This window comes from Oryctolagus cuniculus, chromosome 16 (assembly GCF_051225735.1).
Source record: "Oryctolagus cuniculus isolate XC-2025 breed Fujian yellow rabbit chromosome 16, ASM5122573v1, whole genome shotgun sequence".
NCBI lineage: Eukaryota > Metazoa > Chordata > Mammalia > Lagomorpha > Leporidae > Oryctolagus > Oryctolagus cuniculus.
The window spans coordinates 69,813,136-69,830,321 of record NC_142882.1 but is presented as its reverse complement, the minus strand read 5'-3'; the positions used below and the strand labels follow the sequence as shown (position 1 = coordinate 69,830,321).

The 17,186-nt window shown below is 43.7% G+C and overlaps 1 protein-coding gene across 7 annotated transcripts in view; it reads right to left on the bottom strand.

The window, feature by feature from the left end:
• The window catches only part of HECW1 (HECT, C2 and WW domain containing E3 ubiquitin protein ligase 1), a 408,266-nt gene that overhangs the window by 12,716 nt on the left and 378,364 nt on the right, over positions 1–17,186 (bottom strand). For all 7 annotated transcript variants that reach the window (XM_051852912.3, XM_089315664.1, XM_051852913.3 and 4 more), the window contains 3 exons: positions 6,851–6,949; positions 6,161–6,290; positions 70–216 (listed from right to left, as the gene is read on the bottom strand). In XM_051852912.3, coding sequence (XP_051708872.2) covers positions 70–216; positions 6,161–6,290; positions 6,851–6,949 — 376 coding nt within the window. The remainder of the gene's footprint in view (positions 1–69; positions 217–6,160; positions 6,291–6,850; positions 6,950–17,186) is intronic.

Below are 17,186 nucleotides of genomic sequence, written 5' to 3'. Positions count from 1 at the left end.
GCTCTCTGGGGGAGCAGACCCCTCCCAGTGAAGACCTCAGGGCCTTCCTCCGCCGGGTCTGGGCCTCACCTCGTAGAAGCCCCGCACCAGCGCCTCGGTCTGCTGCACCACGCCGCGCTCCACCCGCCACTTCACCATCCTCTCGATGTACTCCTTCTTGTTCTTCTCTGTCACCTGGGTGTTGGCGCCTCCCGACTTCAGCTCTCTTTCTGTTACCTTGGAGGAAAACCAGAAAGACCAGGCTGCTTTCAATTCCGCTTACTTCCCGATGATACGGACTGGCTTCGGGAGCATGGCCTCGTGCCAAAAATCCTCTCCGCACGGTTTCAGCATCATTACCTCCTTAGATCCTGTTTCTCTCCTAGAGGTCACTGAAAGACTCTAGCTGATCTAAGCAGATGTTAAGCACCTTGGCAAAGCTAGGCTTTTTGTTTTATAAGGAAGAAACACATTCCCTTAACTCAAGAGGCACAATGGAAAGAAAAGGAAAATGCTCCACCTTTCCCTGATGGTGACACCGAATGTCCCAACACTACCGTCCCTATTTGACTCCTCCCTATCTCAGAGTAAATCCCCAACAGCCACCGCTTCTCCTCCTACAGAGGACCAGCAGCAAGACGGCACAGCAAGCAAAGGTGGTGCCTGTAGTCAGGTGATGATGGCATCTGAAGAATGAGGGCCTGACCTTGACGTGGAAGCGCCTGGGAACAGTATTGCACTCAGCATGGTGGAGCACTTGTCAGGACAAGTTTGAGTCCTCAAGGAAAGCTAGGCTCTGTGCCATATGTTTTCAAGGGCAAGAAGGTAAATAACATGTTAGACGTTATTTTTATCAAAATGTGTTTTTTCAAAGGGCTAATCTTCAGTCATCTTAAAATCACTTAAGGCAACTCAATGCTCTATGTTACAAGACTTAATGAGGTGTCAATGTAGTCGGTAATTGATTAAAATATATATACGCATATATTTGGCATTTGTGGACACAGGTACCTAAAAACAAAACAGTCCACAAGGAGTCTGATGGTGGGGCAGTCATTGTGGTACAATGAGTTAAGCTGCTGCTTGTGATGCTGGCGTTCCAAATCAGAGTGCCGATTCTGTCTCCAATCCAGCTTATGGCTAATGTACCCAGGAAAGCAGTGGGTGATGGCCCGAGTAACTAGGCCCCTGCTACCCACATGGGAGACCTGGATGGAGTTCCCTGCTCCTGGCTTTGGCTTGGGTCAGTTCTGGCTGTTGAGACTATTTGGGGAGTCAATCAGCAAATGGATCTCTCTCTCTCTCTCTCTCTCTCATCTTGCTCTGCCTTTCAAATACAGAAGTAAATATTTTAAAAAAAGGTCTGATGGTGACTTTTTCTTCTATCAGCTAGGACTCTAGCGCTAATAGAGAATATTAGACAATTATAAAATCCTAGTTGCCAACCAATATCCATATTTAGCTGCTCACTTGAAGACTTTATTCCCAACCTACCTTGCAGCCAGGTGTGGCAGGTAACTAAATTCTATTCACTAAGGTGTAGGCAGAAGAACTGTATGGCATTTTCCAAAGGGCTCTTTAAGGGGAGGTCTTGCTGCTTTGAACATGAGTGTGATGGTTGGGATACCACAAGCACTGTTAGAGAGAGAGAGAGAGAAAGAGAGAAAGAGAGAGAGAGAGAGAGAGAGACAGAAACAGAGACAGAGACAGAGATCTTCCATTTGCTGGTTCACTCCCTAAATGCCTGCAACCGGCAAAGCTGGGTCAGGCCAAAGCCAGGAGCCAGGAGCTTCTTCCAGGTCAGGAGCCCAAGAACTTGGGCCATCCTCGGTGGCTTTACCTGGAGCATTAGCAGGGAACTGGATCAGAAATGGAGCAGCCAGTACTTGAACCAGTGCCCATATGGGATGCCTATACTGCAGGCTGGGGTTTTAACCTGGCTTGCCACAGTGCCGGACCCCATCCAATCTTCTGAAACCAAAATCATTGCTCTTGTGACTTCATTTTGAGGAGAAAGAGGATAAAATTTAAACAGATTCACATTATTCTAGATCTACAGACACATCCTTACTTTTAAATCACTGGGAACATTAAAGCTTTTCCCTATGTATACACAAAGCATTGTCCTTTCGTGTCTCCAACATTTTCATTTTACCTAATTTTACATGTTCAGTTGTATGTATTTTGTTAAGTAGATAATATGTGACCATGAAATTCAAGTGATATAAAAGTGGGGGCTGGTGCTTTGGCATAGTATGCTAAGCCTCCACCTGTGGTGCTAGCATCCCATATGGGTGCCAGTTCGTGTCTCAGCTGCTCCACTTTTTTTTTTTTTTTTTCTGTGTGTGGAAGAGTTAAACGTTGGCGTCAGGCCTTCCAATGTTTTTTATTTTTTAATAAATAAAAATTTTGAAAGTGAAACTTTTAGATTATAGTGGTTCTTCCCCTTTCAATCCAGCTCTCTGCTAATGGCCTGGGAAAGCAGTGGAGGATGGCCCAGGTACTTGGGCCCCTGCACATGCATGGGGGACCTGGAGGAAGCTCCTGGCTCCTGGCTTTGGATTGGCCCAGCTCCAGACATTGTGGCCATTTGGGGAGTGAGCCAGCAGATGGAAGACTTTTCTCTCTGTCTTTCCCTCTGTCTGTAACTCTACCTCTCAAATAAATAAAATCTTTACAAAAAGACCATAAAGTTAAAATTAGTTTCTTCCCCATATTATATTCCAGTTATACAGTCTCTCTTTCTGGAAAAAAAAATCTCCCCTATTCCTTTCCAGGGAGATTCTCAGTGTATGGTAGAGAATGTGCCTACAGATACATACTGCAGCACGGTGCTGCCGTCTGCAATGTACTACAGAAAGTTGATGATGGAGCTGAAAAATTCCTACCATCTAGTGACACTGCAGAGCAATGCTTGTGGAGATGCTGGTGTAAACAACCCTACTGTAATGCCAGCTGGATAAAAGTATAGCATATAGGATTTAACATGGAGAAACATCTGTTTGCCAAGGTTGCTAAGCATTCAACACTTGATACCTATGATACATAATATTTGATGGTAATAATAAATGATAGTTATTGGTAAATGTCAATACCATACTATAAATCATTATTTTATCACTGTTCTTCTACTTATAAAAATAGTTTATGAGGCAGGCGTTTGGTGCACGGGTTAAGAAGCCGCTTGGGTTACTCACATGTCATAGTGCAGTGCCTGGGCTTGCGTCCTGGCTCTGCTCTGGATTCCAGCTTCCTGCTCATGGGTACCCTGGGAGGCTGTAGGCACTTGGGTTCCTGCTGCCAACACAGGACACCTGAATCGAGTGCCCTGCTTCTGACTTTGGCCTGGCCCTAGCCTGGCTGTTGCAGGCATGAGGAGACCGCATCAGTGAACACATGAGAGATATCCCTGTCTACTTGTCTCTGTCTGTACCTTTATGAATTTAAGTAAAAAATTAAAAATAAAAAAACCATCTGTAGAGCAGTGTGCTGTGACACACTGGCAGCAGCCTCATACACAATCCAGCATTGACTGTGTCTCTTGGCTGCGTAAGAGGCCATGTCCAGCGACTGACCGATACCATCTAGGTTTGGGCCAGTCCACTCTGTGCTGTTTCCCCAGTCTGCATCTCACACATCCCTGTTAAGTGAGACATGGCCTATATCAGCTCTTCCCCCCAACAAACAGTAGCCTATTATTATACACACTATTCTTCCTTGTCTTTTTTTTTTTTCCTCCAAAAAATATATCTGGTCAATTGTTTCGTACTGATTTAGATTTGCTTTGTTCTTTCATTGCTGTTGGCACATTCTGTTTATTATTTATGATTTATATGTAAATTGATGGGCTGGGGTGTCTCAGACATTTAATAGCCACACAGGAGTCTACTATTCCACTGTGTAAGAGTATGCTATTTAACTAGTGTTCTACCAGTGAAACTGTGGATAAAGGCGGACTCCTGTCCTAATTTACATCTTTAAAAATTGCAAATGAGCTTGATCATTCCCTATATTTCCATTTTGGGGAACTATATATTCATATTCTTTGCTGATTTTCTATTGGACCATTGACTGAATAATTCTTTTTTCTTCTTCTTTTTTTTACAGGCAGAGTGGACACTGAGAGAGAGAGAGACAGAGAGAAAGGTCTTCCTTTTGCCGTTGGTTCACCCTCGAACGGCCGCTGCGGCCAGTGCGCTGCGGCCGGTGCACCACGCCTATCTGAAGGCAGGAGCCAGGAGCCAGGTGCTTCTCCTGGTCTCCCATGGGGTGCAGGGCCCAAGCACCTGGGCCATCCTCCACTGCACTCCCTGGCCGCAGCAGAGAGCTGGCCTGGAAGAGGGGCAACCGGGACAGAATCTGGTGCCCTGATCGGGACTAGAACCCGGTGTGCTGGCGCCGCTAGGCGGAGGATTAGCCTAGTGAGCCGCAGTGCCGGCCCTGAATAATTCTTACTGATGCATGGGATCTTATCCAATACTGAAGGAAGCAGCCTTTGTGTTATGTATTACAATGTTTTAAAATTCCTGCTACTTTTATGCTGGTATACTGTATTTTGTCATAAGGAATTTAAATAATAATTTGACTGGACGATGTCATTATTTTCTTTTATGACTTTGAAAGTTTGTGCTTCACCTATAGCACCATTCCTTGATGCAAGCTTAAAAATAAAAATTTTCTCTTTGTCTTTTATTCATTCAGATTTTTGAACTAGAAATTTTAATTTTTCTGATCAACTGGAATTTATTTCAGTGCAGTGAGTTAGGTTAGGGATGCAACATAAAACTTAAAGAAGCATGCCAAGCTGTCCTAATACAATTTGTTAAATAATTGTGTATATTTTACAAATTCACCCTTTACCGCTGGTTGAATGTGAAGTCCTCGTGTCCCAGCAGCAGTGTATTTGGCCTGTGCACTTAGTACGTGGTAGGACAGTTAAACAAGTAGCATATTCTTGAACATATTTAAATGTGCTTTCTACAGTTGGAAGAAACATGCTTTCTGAAGTTTATAAAGAGCCCCCTTCAGAGGTATGGTTAGACAGAGGACGCGCAGTGGAGCGGTGATGCTTCTCGGGGCCAGCCAGGATTCCTGGGTGGGATGCGGGTGTGAGTGGTCTGCAGCGGGCAGTGGGGCGCTCTCACTCACTCCCTCAGCACACTGTCCACATTCAGAGAAGGCATTCATAAAGTGACTGAATCTCCCGGCAGCCCTGTTACAACTGCTTCATGCCACGGGCTGTTGGGGGCTTTTGTAAATGAAGTTCTCAAAACCTCGGTCGTTAAATCTGCTTAGGCTATGGTTGGTTTCTAAGACTCTGACTCATTTGCTCAGAAGATACAATGTAAGATAAATGTAGGAAACACATGGGAAGCTTTATGTTATTAAATATCGTTGAAATATAAGCATTTTGAAAGAGTAAATACTTAGAGGTGATAAACATTTTTGTCTCAAAGATAATAAATACCTTTCATATTTATGGAATACTTTACAAAAATGCTTTCTGATTTATTGTCTAATGTAATTTTCACAAAACTCCATATGTAGCTACGTATCATAAACAGCAATCACAAAACAGGCTATTGGGATTAAAGAAAAGTCTCCTTTTTCTCTAGTTTAAAAACAAAATCCTGTTACCATGTGAATTGCAAATCCCATTTCTAAGTATATTCCTAAGTATAACCAAAAGGACTGAAAACAAGAACTAGAACTGATTTTCATATTCCTATGCTCACGGCAGCATTATTTGCGATAGCCTAAGAACAGAAGGAACCCAAGGGTTCATCAATAGGTGAATAGATACATAAAATGTATCATATATATACGTGTGATGAAATATTACTCAGTGTTAAAATGGGGAGGAAATTCTGACCCATGCTACAATATGGTTAAATCTTGAGGATATTATTTATATGTGAAGTATCTAAAGTAGCCAAGTCCATAGGAACAGAAACTAGAGTGGTGGTTGCCTGGAGCTGGAAGGTAGGAGACATGGAGAATTGTTGTTGAATGGGTAGCTTCAGTCATACAAGATGAAAAAGTTCTATAGACTAGATGCCCAAAAGTAAACATACTTGACAATGCAGAATGTACACTTACAATTATTAACATGGTAAATTTTATGTTTGGTGTATAGTCTACAATAATAAATAGGCTTTTCCAAGCCCCATATCATACAAACCTGTCCAAAAACCTCTTCATTAACAGTGAAAGTGAGGTCTAGGATATCTGTGATGTTGTTGTCTTTCATCCATTGCAAGCTCTGGTGGAACTCTTCATCCAGATATTCCAGGTCACTCAAATCACAAGGCCTGAGTGAATTCAAAGGGAGCAAAGTAAATAGCATTTCTGAAAACATGACTGCCCAGACCTCGTTCCAAAATGTGGTTATGCCACTTCTGGCTCCAATATCACAGACACATTTTAATTTGCTACTTTTGAATATACTGAGGAATCAGATAATCCAATCATTTTTTTCATTTATTAATTTTATTTTGAAAGGAAGTGTTAAAATATTTATAATAAGAGACATGAAATAATTATTGATTCACAGACTCTTTTCCACTGGAGAAAAGTGTTTTAAAATAAGAAAGTGATAAACAGATTAATTCTACTTAATAGCTTATTGCGATGTTAGTAATATTATTATATTTGTAAATAAGTGGATTCATGTCCAGTTTATGATGTTTTGAAAGCAGACTCTTCCCTACCTCTACCCCCACCTAAAATCTCCAAAGGCCTTTTTATTGTACTAAGAGGTGTTTGTGATCTAAGAGCATGACACTGCCAGAAACAGGAGAGAAATGCGGAGAGCCAGGGCCAATGTCCTGCGGCCAGGGCCCGGTGGAGCCCTGGTCTCCAATCCACTTACAGTCTCAGCAGCGCCTTATAGAAGGGCCTCGTGAAGAAGGCGTCCAGAAGGTACTGATGGATCAGAGCCAAGCCTAGGATGCGGCCACTGAACCTGAACCTGGAACACAGATGGCGCAGAGAGATGTAAAGGCAGGTGGGAACTGATGTTGTTAAATAGTTTTAGTTTGCATTTTTATTTGATGTGTTTCTTTACTTCCTTTAAGCTGCTTATGGAATTTTCCTATTGATGATGCTGGGGTACCCATTCTCTTCCTTCTCCTTTTTTTTTTAAACCATAATCAATGCCTGTGTGCTTGATGTATACTAAAGGAACCTTCCTCTCCTCCAGGGATCCTGACTCTCAGAGCTGGCGATATAAGGACTCAAGATTAGGAAAGCATCATGAAAGGGAAGTCAGGAATCTTAAATGAACAGCCCACATTGACCCTAGGGAAGATCTGAACCCAAAGACACAAAAGAATCTTCTGGACAGTACATCCTTACCCATCCAAGCATTCCATAAAGATCACCTGAAGGCCCATGCTGGGAGGTGGAGGATCTGAGCACAGGCCACATGTGACAGTTCTGCTGACAGACAGTGGGGAGGAGTTACATGGAACTGCAGTGTGATAAGAGAGAGTAGTGGAGCAAACTGTGCTGCTTAATACAGTCAGCCACACACAACGAAAGGACAGGTGTTTGCTGAGAAGAGCTGGTCATGCAGACCCGGTCACCTCCAGCTGTAAGGGCCTCTGCTGGTTCACATCCTCATTGGTCACTTAGCCTCCTGGAACCATTGATGGTGACCTGCCAAGCTAAATGCTGACGCTACATTGTCACCCTGTTCCTAAACCAGCGTCTCGTCTGCCTAGTCTAGCACCCTGTGGTTCCTTCCATGTGAGATAGCTCATCTCTAGCACCTCCGTCCATAATTAAGGCCTCCTAAGTCTCCTATCTAATTAGACTTTCACCTAATCCAGGACCTGCTGTGACTTTTCTCAGATCCTCCCACTTGAATTTCCAATAAGCCCAACTTTACTGTCTTTCATGAGGTTCTGTTTTAGACTCAAAATACTATCTATTCTATGAGTGGCACAAAAGTGTTAAATGAATAGGTTATCTGATTCACAGAATAAACATAATTAAAAATGACAATACTTCAGATTGATGTTTGAGGTGGTCAATGATTTTCGCATGAACTGATAGACCAGTGTTGCTGACTCTGCAGAGACTATAGGCATACAGAAGCTTATGAAGGTACCAAGGGGACACTATGGATGAGGAGGCTTATGGGACCACCAAACATCTTTGGGTGCCCACCAATGTTCCATCTATTCTTGAGCACCTCAATAACTAACTGGTTCCTGATAGTCCTATGTCTAAAAACACCATTCACTTCTCCCCAGTAGTGGCTAACCCAACCTCACTGTACTTGAAAGCACTGCAACTGAGGCTTCCAATATGATGGTAGGGGCATGGCCATGCAGGTGGAGATGACTGAGTTGCCCCAAGCCAGGGAAGAGCCTGGTGCAGTGCCCTCTTCACTTAGAGGTGGTCCCTGAAGGTCCAGAACAGAGACTTGGTCATCATGACAGGTAGTAAGAACAGGGAGATACAGAACAGATGAAGACATTAAATAAGAATATCATTTTTGGTGTAATGTTAGATTACTCTCATGCATTATAAAGTTTTTAGCAAACAATAAAATTCAAATTCATCGAAGATGTAGAGAACTTAAACAAACCAGTAACCATGATGTCAACTAGAACACTTAGAGGAAGAACAACTACCTTTAAAATTTAGGCGGAGAGGGCAGGAATTTGGAGAAGCGGTTAAGACACCTCTTGGTACACCTGCAACCCATATCAGAGAGCCTGGTTTAACTCCTGGCTCCATTTAGGATCCAGCTTCCTATTTATGTGCACCTTGGGAGACAGCAGGTGTTGGCTCAAGTATTTGGGTCCCTGCCACCCACATGGGAGACCTGGATGGAGCCTTGGGCTCCTGGATTTGGTCTGGCCCAGCCTTGGCTGTTGCAGGCACTTGGGGAGTGAACCAGAAGATGGAAGATCTTTGTCTCTCTTTCTCTTTCAAATAAAATGAAGAATAAATAAATCTTGAGATGTAAATTAAATATATAAATATATATTCAAGTTTATATTATATATTTAATATATATTTATATATTAAATTAGAAAGGACATGTTCTTTCTAATCTTTCAGGTAACAGAAAAATCCCTGTGCTGTGGAAACCATTCCAGAAAATGGGAACTTAATTCATCATTGTGAACAACCATAATCTCAAAACAGAACCTAGAGAAGATAACACTTTAAAGAAAACTAAAGACTTATTGCTTGTACATAGACAGATCCTAAATGAAATATGAGAGAACTGAACCTACCAATTCATTCCAAGGACAATGTAAAATGATTAAGGATGTTTAATTTTAGGAAAATAAGATAGTTTAATATTAGCTATTCTATCACTAAATTAATTTTGAGGCTGAAAGACAAAATAATATTGTTTATTTTTTGGTTATGAAGAGAAAATTACTAATATTTACCACTGATTTCTGCAGGAAAAAATCTTTGTAGTAAAACAAGAATAGAAGAATATATCCTTAATATAAAAAAATCTATCTATGCAAAATATTTATCATTGAAAATACAGAAGGCTGCTGATTATTCCCACTCTTCACAATGTTCTATCAGTTCCTGCAGTTGATTATAGATGAAAAGTTGGATGAACAGAAATAACTGTTGGCCTATTTGGCCAAGACATGTCATTCATAATATCTCATTGATCTTTGCAACAATGCTCTTTTATGCTTATTGTTATCTCCATTTCACAGATTATGAAACTGAGGGTCAACAACTGGCCCCAGGCAAATGGTACAGTGAGGAAAGGAACCTGCACCTGCTTGGCACCAGGCCTTTGTTTCCATTTTGAGCTGTGAACAATGGAGAGGTTACTACTCTGGTTCCTATGGCTGGGCTATGGGGAAAAATTTCACTCTTTAAATGTTGCCTATACTTGCTATATTATTTTATGTTGGCTACCAACACCCCCTGCGCTACTTAGAATTATTTTGGTTCACATAACCTTCAAGTTGCTTAAGCTAAATGGAAAATTCAGTATAAGATCATGGTGGAGTCTCAAGAAATCTGGGACAGACACACAGCTGGGCTCAGGAACATGAGGAACACAAGGGACTCTATGCTCCCTCCTCCAGGTTCTCCTTTGTGCTCTTCCCTGCTCCTTTCTTCTCTCTCACTGCAAATGACGCCCATGGCTTACATCCTGGAGATCAAGTACCAGGAGAGACTGCTTGAGTCTCTCTGATCTAGATCCAAATTTCTTTATTTTCCTTTAAACTTAGTTATTTGGAAGGCAGAGAGGGAGAGGAGAAATGTTCCATCTGCTGGTTCACTCTCCAAATAGTTACAACAGCCAGGGCTGGGACAGGCCTGGAGCCAGAAACTCAGTCTGGGTCTCCCATTTAGGTAGTAGAAACCCAACTATGTGAAGTATCACCTGCTGCCTCCAAGGTTCTTCATTGCCAGATGCCTGGAATTGGGAGTACATTCAGGAATTAGGAGGAGAACCAGGCTCAAAGCCAGGTACTCTGACATGGGATGCAGGTGCCACAAGCACCTTACCAAACACCCACTACATACGTCCAAATCTCTAGCACAGTTCACTGATGGGCCCAGCTGAGGTTGGGTGTTCACCCAGGATCAATCATGAGTAACCAGGGAGAAGATCCTGGAGTCTGGTGTCTTGCTCAGTTCTTTGCAGCTAAGTCCCCTATTTCTTCCCTCTCAAATAGGGTGTGGGAGCAGAAGATGGGGTCTGTCTTAGCACAAAGTACCGCAAAATGGACCACCAATAGAGAACTGCTTATTTGCTTCAAGTGGGGGTAGATCACAAGAGGAAATGTCTAAAGATAAGATTTCACTGGTTTCATGGCTGATCTGGGCAATGAGTAGGCCCTAGATACATTTTTGTAGATGCACAACCAAGCTGTGATAATGTGGTTTGGCTTCATATGAACACAGGGTGGCTCTTAGCCAGCCCAGTATATACAGCAAAATATACTCTAGAGTGAAAAATTATGATATGGGATGTTTTTGTGTAAAGTAAGCATAGCAACTGTACAATCCAAATCTAAAACAATAGCTTAAAAAGCATAGGCTGGGGGGCTGGCACTGTGGCGTAGCAAGCCGCTAGCATCCCATATGGGCTCCGGTTTGAGTCCCAGCTGCTCCACTTCCAATCCAGCTCTCTGCTATGCCTGGGAAAGCAGTAGAAGATGACCAAGTCCTTGGGCCCCTACACCCGCATGGGAGACCTGGAGGAAACTCTTGGCTTCTAGCTTTGGATCGGCTCAGCTCCAGTTGTTGTGGTTATTTGGGGAGTGAACCAGTGGATGCAAGACCTTTCTCATGCTCTCTGCCTCTGCCTCTCTGTGACTCTTTCAAATAAATGGTTAAACCTTTTTTTTTATTTAAAGCATAGATTGGAATGGGAATCCTACACCAGTTGATGAGTTGCCATGGTGGACAATACCATGAATGAAAGAACATCTTCTTTGATTCACCTCCTTTATTCATCTCACCTAGCTTGAACAACTGCTTGTCAGGAAACTGATTCTGCTTGGTAAAAACACAGATTACAAACCTTCAGAGTATGAGGTGGTTGAGCAATACGTTCTCTTTAATCTCTAGATCTAAGATATTATGTCCACATGCAGTAAGATTATAACTGGAGAAACTATCCAGATTTAAGTAAAAAGATAAGTATCTGGTTTTTGACCTAAGTTGCTTGGCGCAAATAAAGAGTTCAAGGGTAAATAAAAATAAGCCCCTCCAGAAGCAGAACTGCTACGTGTGGTTGTACTTGTATTGCTTTAATAACCCAGGCTCCAAGTTCTCCTGGGTGTGAACTTGCAGAGCCTCAGTCCCTCCATCCTCTCTGGGAGTCACTGATGGAGACCCATGTGGTATTGTGGGCCGGCTCTGGGCTGCCATTCTCAAGGCCATGCTTGAGCACAGCTCCAACTGTCTTCTCCCCAGCAATGCTGCATATGTGGTTCATGGCCTGCATGCTCCAGTGCCACTGCCACTCACCCAAGGCTGCTTCCCCAGGTCTGCTCTTCTGAACAACTGTGCTGTTTATTTTGCCAGTGAGGAATAAGCACCCTGTGTTGGCCTACTCTAGGGGCCTCCCAGTGGAGTTGCCTGGGTCTCAAAAGTTTACTGGAATTGTCTTTGCAGTTTGCTCACTGTCCTTCGAACCCTAAAAAGGCAGTGTCATGGCAGGGCCAGGGCTGACAGCACCCTTCATTTATATCTACACGGCAGGCACTCTTGGTCACACCTGACCATGCCATTCTTCTCTTGAGCTGTGTTGTGTCTGAAAGGCCCACATATCCCTCCCTGTGCTCTGCTCACTTTCTGCGACATGCATGCCAGACATTCCTACATGTACCTGGAATCTAGTGATGGGCACCATTCAACTTCCCTTCATAAGAGGGGCCTCAGTCCCCAGGCACATCAATGTAAGCAAACACATACAAGGCTCAGGTGACTGAGGATAAGAGAAAAGTCTTGCCTCCCAGCTGGAACCCCTTCTCTAGCAGCAGGTGGCGAGATGTGGTAGAATGAGAAGGCCATGCCAAGATGGCCACTGGCAACAGAAACTGCCTGGCAACAGGCTGTGATTGGATGGTTTCGGAAACCACATGACAACGGAGCCTGCCTGACAACAGGCTGTGATTGGATGGCTTCAGAAACTGCCTGGCAACAGGGTGTGATTGGTTAGGGCATAGACTACCCCTTGACCAGATTGGCTGCCTTGGCTATATAAGCTGCAGTAGCAACTGAAATAAACGAGTCTGCAGGCTGCTTGCCTCAGGCCTGCTTTCACCCGACTCCCAGGGTCTGTGTGGTGACTCCGCACCTCTTGCCCCCACCACACTCTTCCTCTCAGAAGAAATCAACCACAACAGTGAGAGGCTCACCCTCTTCTCTATTCCAACTACATGATCAATGTGACGCTCTACCAGTGGGCCAGAAGTGGTGCTTCCTCTGGGCAGTAGTGGAGGAAGAGCCTTCCTCTGGCTCTATGTTGGGTTTGATTCAAAGCTCACCAGGATTCTGATAGATCATCTCCATACGACAGATTCCTTTTTAAGAAAATACATAAACCAGGGCCGGTGCTGCGGCTCACTAGGCTAATCCTCCACCTTGTGGCGCCGGCACACGGGGTTCTAGTCCCGGTGGGGGCGCTGAATTCTGTCCTGGTTGCCCCTCTTCCAGGCCAGCTCTCTGCTGTGGCCAGGGAGTACAGTGGAGGATGGCCCAAGTGCTTGGGCCCTGCACCCCATGGGAGACCAGGAGAAGCACCTGGCTCCTGCCATCAGATCAGCGCGGTGTGCTGGCTGCAGCGTGCCAGCCGTGGGGGCCATTGGAGGGTGAACCAACGGCAAAGGAAGACCTTTCTCTCTGTCTCTTTCTCTCACTGTCCACTCTGCCTGTCAAAAACAACAACAACAACAACAACAACAACAAAACAACAAAAAACAAAACAAAAAGAAAATATATAAACCAGAGATGTGTTTTCACAGAAACCCAAGAAATCCAGGCAAGGCAGTGTAGTGTGGAGGACAGAATTGCAAGGTCTGATGTTACACTACCTCGGTTTGCATTTTCTGGCCTGTAACTTTGGAAAAGCTGTTTAACACACATGGGTCTCAGTTTGCTCAACTGTGAAGTAGGGATCATAACAGTACCTACTGTATTGGGCAACTGTTAAGATGCTTGAAGACTGGAGCAGGATGGGTGGAGCTCAGTTAATCCAGAAGTTTAATAAACATCCGCAGACTGGAATGCCTGGTCTCTTACACCAGGCTCAGAACCCTGGAGCTAAATAATCATTCCAGGTCCCACAACCCTGAGCCTCCAGTCTCCTGCTATTGCAAAGCTGCAAGTCTTTTTCCTTGCAAACCGTGCTTATGCATCACAGTGTCTGGCACAGGTGAGGGCTCAACCCAGTTCTGTTAATCAAATTCAACTGAAAATAATCATCTGGCTGTATCCCAGTGGATCACAATTATATAAGCCTATTGAAAATGAATGAAATAGGAGTGGGCATTCAGTCTAGCAGTTAAGATGTCTGAGTCCCACACTGGAGTTCCTGGGTTTGCTTCCTGATTTTCCAGCTTGCTGCCAGTGCGGATTCTGGGAGACAGCTGCAATGGCTCCAGTGACTGGGCTGCTGCCACCAATATGGGAGGACTGGATTGAGTTCCTGGCTCCTAAGTTTGGCCCCATCCCAGCCTCTGCTTAGTCTGGCTCATGTGGGCATTTGGGGAGTAAACCAGAAGATAGAAGATTTATCTTTCTGTCTACCTCTTTATCTTTATCTTTGTGTCTCACTGCCTCTCAAATACAATGAAATTAAACATTAAAAAATGAAAAAAATCTGAAATATTATTCAGCATTTGAATCCTACTTGGCTAGGTTACTTGCTCAAATTTCCAGTATCTATAGTAGGTCTCCATATGGATGATGGACCGAAAGTCTAAACTACAGAGGAAAATTCAGGTGATTGACTCAATGTGTGGAGAGAGATGGTTGATGTTTTATACCAAGAGGTTGAAGTAGCCTCCCTTCTTCTTCCCCTCTTTCTTCTAATGAAACTTTGCATGGGAATGTGTTTTAGCAGACATTACTATGAAATAATAACACCGTGTATTTTTCAACCAATTATTTAGGTGAAAGCAGGTTCATAATGGCAAAACATGCAGCCAGGAATGATAGCAGGGGAAACAAGATAGTTTGCCAATGGTACAGTGATACCCTGGATAGACATTTTAGACACTGAGACAAAAGTCTTTTACAAAAGGTTCTAGCTATTTTTTATATGAAAATTATACAAAAATGCAGGAAAGCCCTCAGGGCAAGTGCCAAGTGTGAAAAAGCTCTGCTGTGGTGTTTCTGGCAGTTTGATTTCCTATAATTAAAATTAGGTCCATGAGAACTGTCTCAAGGTGACTCATAGATTAGGTAAACTTCTCAGTCTCTTCTTGACCTGTTGTATCAACACATCAAGCCACCAGCCTCTCTCTGATTCATTCTCAGCTTTTGCATCTTTTGATGTATCACAGCCAGCATGAGAGACATTTAACAGCATCTCTGGTCTCCACCCACTAGAGTTTAGTAGCGTTCTCTCCCCCAGTTGTGACAATTCCAAGCTATCTCTGGACACTGCTGAATGACTCCTGGTGGTGATGGTTTCTTTAGGAAACCACTAGAATAGGGCATTAACTTCAGGGAAGGATATCTGAATAGTTGATCATATTCTGACACATAAGCACCACTTGCCTTTGCCAAAACTTGAGGAGGGTTTTGTGGACTCTCTGAAGGAGAATCATAAACCCCAAGGGTTGGTGTTCCATTTTGAATATCATGTCAGTTTTTTATCACCTCCTGGATCTCTAAGTGTACTTTCATGTCCCATCAAACATAAGTTTAGGGGCTGGCACTGTGGCTCACCTGGTTAATCCTCCGCCTGTGGTGCCGGCATCACATATGGATGCCGGGTTCTAGTCCCGGCTGCTCCTCTTCTAGTCCAGCTCTCTGCTGTGGCCTGGGAAGGCAGTGGAGGATGGCCCAGGTGCTTGGGCCCCTACACCCGCATGAGACCAGGAGGAAGCACCTGGCTCCTGGCTTTGGATTGGCGCAGCGCTGGCTGTGGTGGTCATTTGGGGAGTGAACCAATGGAGGGAAGACCTTTCTCTCTGTCTCTCTCTCTCGCTCACTGTCTAGCTCTGTCAAATAATTAAGAAAAAAACCCATAAGTTTAAATTCCACTGGGAATTTGATGAGAAGTGAGAATGGTATATTCTGGATGCTGTAGGGAGCATCAATCTTTCTCACAAAATGCTATCTGATATGAATTAAGAGTGAGCCTTCTGAAGAAAGAACATTAAAAGCTGGATGAATAGGAATCCCTGAGATGCAAACATGAATGGTTTTTCTTGAGTTCAGTGGAGCCACAGCAGGGAGCTGGACTGGAAGAGGAGCAACTGGGATAGAACCAGCGCCCCAACAGGGACTAGAACCTGGAGTGCCGGTGCTGTAGGCAGAGGATTAGCCTAGTGAGCCATGGCGCCGGCCTCTAATAGGCTTGACAACCTCTTTCCAGGAGGTGGTAGGGAGGCTGGCCAGCTGGAGAGAATGAAAGAGGCAGTGGAGGAAGGTAGTGCAGATATCTCTTTCTGGGAATATTTCTCCATGGGAGAGTGGTGACAGAATGGTAGGAAGAGGAGGGCATGACATCAGAGAAGGTTTGTTTTTAGGTTTTCAAGTGTGACCTCAACAAACTTATTGGGTGATACTATGTGCCAGGTACACATTCATTTTGAGTTTACTGGATAGTAAAGGGGGGTGTATTACAATGCAATGTTTAATTATCCCATAGCAAGTACATGGAAGGGGACAGCCTGGGATGCTGTGAAAACACAGAAGAGGGAGACATAGTTTGGCTTTGAAGGGAATAGATCTAGGAAAGACTCCTAGAGGAACTGACAGTAAGCCTTAGAATATACCCACTCACTCATCCATAAAAGAGCATAGAAAGACTTAAGCCCAAATAATAATAGCATTTAATTTTTGTGAAGATACTTCATATGTATATGAAAATCTTTATAATTACTGGTGCATTACTGGTACACTAAAACTATATTTACATATAATGGAAATACAAGAACCATAGATGACAGTGGCATCTCAGAATCTAAGGGGGTGGAGTTTTGAGTAGGAGTTCATATATACTGCAATAACCCGTTCATTAGGGTAAGGGTGATCAAGTTCACCGAGTTTGTTGATTAGGAGAACTCTGTGCCTCATGGAAAGTGCAGGGTTGGTAATGATCATTGAAGTAAGATTACAATAGATGAGGAAGTGAATGAGGGAAAGGAGCAAAAATGTGCTTAGCCACGGGCATGGAAGAAATGTAGCAGGTGGATCCAGAACCCAAATGAGTGCATCTGTCTTGAATGGGAGAAGCTTATCCCAGGGAAGGCATTAAGGGGTAAATATTGGGGAGGAGCTAGTTGAGAGGGTTGCTTTAGTATTTCTATTTCAGTAGAGTCTGAAGTCATCTCCTCAAAGTGGAGGAGATTTTGTTGGTAGGGGCTTTCAGGATAGTGAAATGGAAGGTGCCCCCATGAATGGGCCAGTGAAACTTTGCTGTAGAACTTGCTGAGGTTAGAAAGCATGGCTAAGATTGGTACCATCTTTCAGGATTATTTCAATTGCTGTAGTGCTAGAGGCATAGGGACAGCTTA